This window comes from Carica papaya, chromosome 6, assembly GCF_054855325.1.
Source record: "Carica papaya isolate Zhongbai chromosome 6, ASM5485532v1, whole genome shotgun sequence".
Taxonomy (NCBI): domain Eukaryota; kingdom Viridiplantae; phylum Streptophyta; class Magnoliopsida; order Brassicales; family Caricaceae; genus Carica; species Carica papaya.
In genome coordinates this window covers 29,489,375-29,494,206 of record NC_142314.1, presented here as the reverse complement: position 1 = coordinate 29,494,206, position 4,832 = coordinate 29,489,375, and the positions used below count along the sequence as shown (strand labels likewise).

Below are 4,832 nucleotides of genomic sequence, written 5' to 3'. Positions count from 1 at the left end.
CTATCGGTGAACTTCTTTGGGACCATTCAGTTCGTGTAATTTGTTTTCAATTTTACATAAATTTACAAATCTTTTTAGATCACTTGTTGTTATTCATATTTTTTTTAATGTTTAGCTTTTCTAGCCTTGAACTACATTTTTTACAAGTATAAAAATTTGTTCCATGTTATTGAAAGACTAATAGAATGTTGTGAAAGTAGTAAATTACAGTTAGTGAAATTAAAAGTATAACAGTTAGTTAAACTAAACCACACCTTAGTAAATTCAACCTTATCTTTAAATTAGTTTAATTATAAAATGTTTTGTTCGTGATGACCATCAAGGGCACGAATGTAATTTTGGATTCAGTTTGAATAATATCAATTTTCTAGTATTTAATTAGTGATATTTAGTTAATCATGTGAATACAAAATTTTTCATCTTTCACCACATTTGTTTGCAGGGTTATATAACATATAATCATAGGATATAATATTATTATTATTTTACTGAAAATAATGAATCATTAGCTGTAACTTTCATAACTATTTTGAGTTATAACAATCTATTAATATGGTAATAGCATATGTAAATAAACTCAACATCTTAATGTTAAAGAATAATCTTGTTACATATAAATTAATTAAGATTGAACCAAGTAAAAAAGAACTAGTGAGTGTGTTGCTTTCATGTGACTATTGCTTAACATGTGTATTAATTATATGAAAAAAAATCTACTAGTTTGAGTCAAAGTAGTGTGCTTGTTCTTGTCATAAGCACTTATTCAATGAGTACCACAATATTGATTATACAAATATTCAATAAGATCAAATGGCTTCTTGTGAATGGTATTCTATATGCTAGTTTATCTTGGCTAATAATTTAGTTATATTTTAATTTATGGAACTTCATAAATTGTATTTAAGTCTTATTATTATAATGCAATTATAATCATATTTGTTAGCAGTTTAATGAACACTTATTGTTGAGAGTTTGTAATAATATAATAAAATTGTATATTTGTCTTTTATTAATAAAATAATAATTACAATATCTTTTAAATTAAATAATAATTTACCCTTAATGTTATTATTAAAAATATGAAGCTTTTTTAGCATAAGAGATATTTTCTATACATATAATATGCATGCAACTAAAATAGTCAAAATTTTAACCCCATATCTGGCGAACATTGAACAAAGATATTTTCTGTGAAATTTTGAATTTTTGGCATATGAAATTTAATTATTAAAAAGGTTTTCCATGCCATCAACAGGTATAGGAACTTCAAAAAAAAAAAAAAGGTTCTAGCAAAAAGGCCTGCTCAGAAGCTTTTTTTTTAACGGCCGTTTGAAATTTGATTTGCACTTCCATTCTGGACCCCACAAAAGGGTAAAAAGTAAAAAGAAAAAAAATTACTTCCCTCTCCATAATTAACCCCGACAAAATTCTCTCACTCTAACGGACACATTCGCGAACTTCCAGGGTATAAAAAATTAAATGAAAAGGAAAATCAAACGGTCCACTTCACTCCTTTCGCTTTTCCCTCTCACTCTCACCTACCCTCGCACTCCCGCTTCTTCCTCTCTCGCAGCGAAGCTCACAGTGGTAGGCAACTTAGGCATTGATAACTGATATTTACATATACAGCGTCTTACGTCTCGTTCATGAGAAGTAGGCACTAGGGGTGTGAGTTTTTTTTTTTTTGTTAAAGCTCCTGGATTTTGTTTGATGGCTGAAACCCTAGACATCGGACACGGTTCTATCAATTCCTGTCCCTCCGAGCAGAATAACAGCGTCAGAGCGGAGATCGACACATCTGCGCCTTTTGAGTCTGTTAAGGAGGCCGTGAGTCGATTCGGCGGAGTCGGTTACTGGAAACCCTTTCAGCATAAGACCCCTGAACCTGAGGTCTCTCTCTCTCTCTCTCTCTCTCTCTCTCTCTCTCTCTCTCTCTAGTTTATTCTGGTTTCCAACTATAAACTCACCAGTTGTTTGTAAAAATTTATGCAGTATTTTAGCACTGTGCATTTACTACCACTACCAAATTTGGGTGTTCTGAGTAGTCGGAGTATAACTATTGATGTCACCTAGAATTTTGATCTTTCTCAAATATTAGATGCAATTCGTTCTTATATGCTTCCTTAGATGCCCTAATATTTGTTTTCGTGGAGCATATTCTTTTTTACAACTGGATTGAGCTCTGAATTTGTTGCTAAGTTTTGTTTTCTTCTTGTTTTTTTCTGGCTCTCGTTGTGCCTCAAGCAATTATAATGTGTGTGAACCGGCTAGACTTAGTGTAGATTTCAATTTTCAATGCCTGAAATTGATCAAAATGTTCCTCGTTACAACTTGCAAGTTGTAGCTTTCAGGAGGCCCACCAACAACAGATGCTCAATAATCTGGCTTTTTGACCTATATGTCCTCTCACAAAATTATAGCTATTTGATTAAATGGTTATATCGTTCGTTAATCCTTGAGCATTGACCTAATGATCACATCTCGAGTACTTATTTTAACTTCAAATATTAAGATATTGTTTAAGATATTATAACTTAAATGATTAAAATATTATAACTTTCAATCCTTTAGGGGTGCTTGCTGATTTTTCATTTGTTTAGCTTTCCTTATTTTTCCTTTTTGTAATTTTTAGAAGCAAATTCTCCTCCTGGACTTTTTTGTTCATTCACAGATATACAAAAGATGATGTACATGATACTTCCATTGTATTTTAGTGTGCATTTTACCATTATTGCTGAGAAGCTTTTGTTTGTAGCCGCGTGATGTGGAAGAGGTTGAAATTGCAAAATTGGAGGAGCAAGCAGCCCAACTGGAGAAGGATCTGATTGCGAAAGAAAGGGAAACACTAGAGGTGTTAAAGGAGCTAGAGACAACCAAAACAACTGTGGAAGAACTAAAGCAAAAGCTCCAGAAAGAAACTTCTGAACTCAATCTGATCCTTGACACGAGTACTCATCCTCTAGACAAGGAAGCCGAAAAAGAAAACAACTGGGATGGCGGTGACCCTAACTTGCTGGAAGGCTGCTGCCCCTCGTCAGCTCCAGGTTTAATTCTAATGGAGCTGAAGCAGGCTAAGGTGAACCTTTCCAGGACTACTGATAATCTTTCTGGCATACGTGCATCTGTTGAAGTGCTTAATAAGAAATTAGAAAAGGAAAAAATTTCACTTGAAAAGACCCGTGAGAGGGTAACATTAAATTCTTTTAAGATATCTTCTCTTGAGGAAGAGCTGAACCAAACAACACTGAAGTTGCAACTTGCAAAGGAGACCGAGGGTAGAGCTGGTTCTGATAATCCTTCAGATATCGCCAAAGAGCTCCAAAGATTGAGATCTGAAGCTGAGCAATTCAAGAAAATGGAAGAAATGGCTAGATCAGAAGTTTTCAGGGCAATATCTGAAATTGAAGAGACAAAAAGTAAGATAAAAACAGCTGAGATCAAGGTGGTTGCGGCCTGTAAAATGAAGGAAGCGGCAAGAGCAGCAGAAGCTATTGCTCTTGCAGAAATCAAGGCTCTATCAAACAGCAGGAACTCATCAGGAGTTGTCTCGCAAAAGCCCGAAATAGTAACCCTTTCTGTCGAAGAGTATTCTTCCCTGACCTCCAAGGCTCTAGATGCTGAGGAACATTGTAAGAAAAGAGTAGTGAATGCTATGCTAGAAGTTGATGAAGCAAATGTTTCAAAGATGGAAATCTTAAGGAAGGTAGAAGAAGCTATGGAAGAAGTTAAAACCAGTAAGAAGGCCCTGGAAGAAGCTCTGAACAGAGTAGAAGCTGCAAATAACTCAAAACTGGAAGTAGAAGAGGCTCTTCGCAAATGGAGATCTGAGCATGGGCAGAAAAGACGATCTGTGCATAACACTACCAAGTTCAAGAATTCTTATCCATCTCAACGCCGGGGAGATTCTCGTTTACGTGATGTCAATGGACTGGACATGGTCAGAGATGGGTCAACACCGAGTTTGAAGGCAACGTTATCAATCGGACAGATACTCAGCCGGAAGTTGCTTCACCCGGATGAAGCTGAGATGGAGATTATGGCAGCAAAAGGAACTGTGAGGCGGAAGGTCTCATTAGGACAAATGCTTGGTAAGCAAAATGGCGATGCGATGTACTGTAGGAAGGCTGATAAGGAAAATGGTGAGCAATTTAGTGGAAAAAGAAAGAAGTTTGGATTTGCTCGTTTCTCACTGCTTTTGACCAAGCAAAATAAGAAAAAGAAGAAAACAACTCTAAACCTGAGGTAACAACTTTTGAGTCATCTTGGTAAGGCACTAACTTCTGTAACTTATGATCTCTATTTGTTTACCTTGTTGTCTGTCTATTTGGCTTTGTGCTTATTTAGTGAATTTCTGTTGTGTAAAGATGCGATATAAGTATTTATATTCCTTGTGTAGTGGGGAAATTTCCTTACATACTTAAAAGAGTCTATCTACAGTTGTTGTTATTGTTATTATTTACAATTAAGTCCTCCTGTGGTGCATGCATAAAAATCATATCAGAAAAATACTGATTTTTCCTACAATTGCAGCGATGATTCCTTGAAAATATAACAATAATACCAAATCAATGAAGCAATAAACCTGAAAGAATTGACGCCCAGGATGCTTTTCCATCCTCGGGTTGGTCCAGTTTTTAATTTTGACTTTTTGGGTTTAAAATATATGTTTTTTTATAATTAAACGAGTAAAACTAAAAATTAAAAAGTTTTTTTAATAAATTTAAAAACAAAAGTTACATTTAGAAATCTCAAAACTTATAATAATATTTTTATCCATAAGAATTCACCAACTAAACGTGCAAAATAATTAATAAAAATTAAAATCCAAAATT

At 34.4% G+C, this 4,832-nt stretch overlaps 1 protein-coding gene across 1 annotated transcript; it reads left to right on the top strand.

The window, feature by feature from the left end:
• Positions 1-1,480: 1,480 nt before the first annotated feature.
• On the top strand, positions 1,481-4,462 carry LOC110811639 (weak chloroplast movement under blue light protein (DUF827)). Its single transcript, XM_022038189.2, has 2 exons — positions 1,481-1,890; positions 2,756-4,462. Exons 1-2 carry the CDS (start codon positions 1,711-1,713, stop codon positions 4,244-4,246), a joined length of 1,671 nt encoding a protein of 556 aa, XP_021893881.1. The 5' UTR covers positions 1,481-1,710; the 3' UTR covers positions 4,247-4,462.
• The last annotated feature ends 370 nt before the right edge of the window (positions 4,463-4,832 follow it).

Coding starts and splice junctions, on each gene's coding strand:
- LOC110811639 (XM_022038189.2), top strand. CDS start 1,711: ATGGCTGAAACCCTAGACATCGGACACGGTTCTATCAATTCCTGTCCC. Junction 1,891..2,755: donor ATAAGACCCCTGAACCTGAG/GTCTCTCTCTCT, acceptor TTTTGTTTGTAG/CCGCGTGATGTGGAAGAGGT.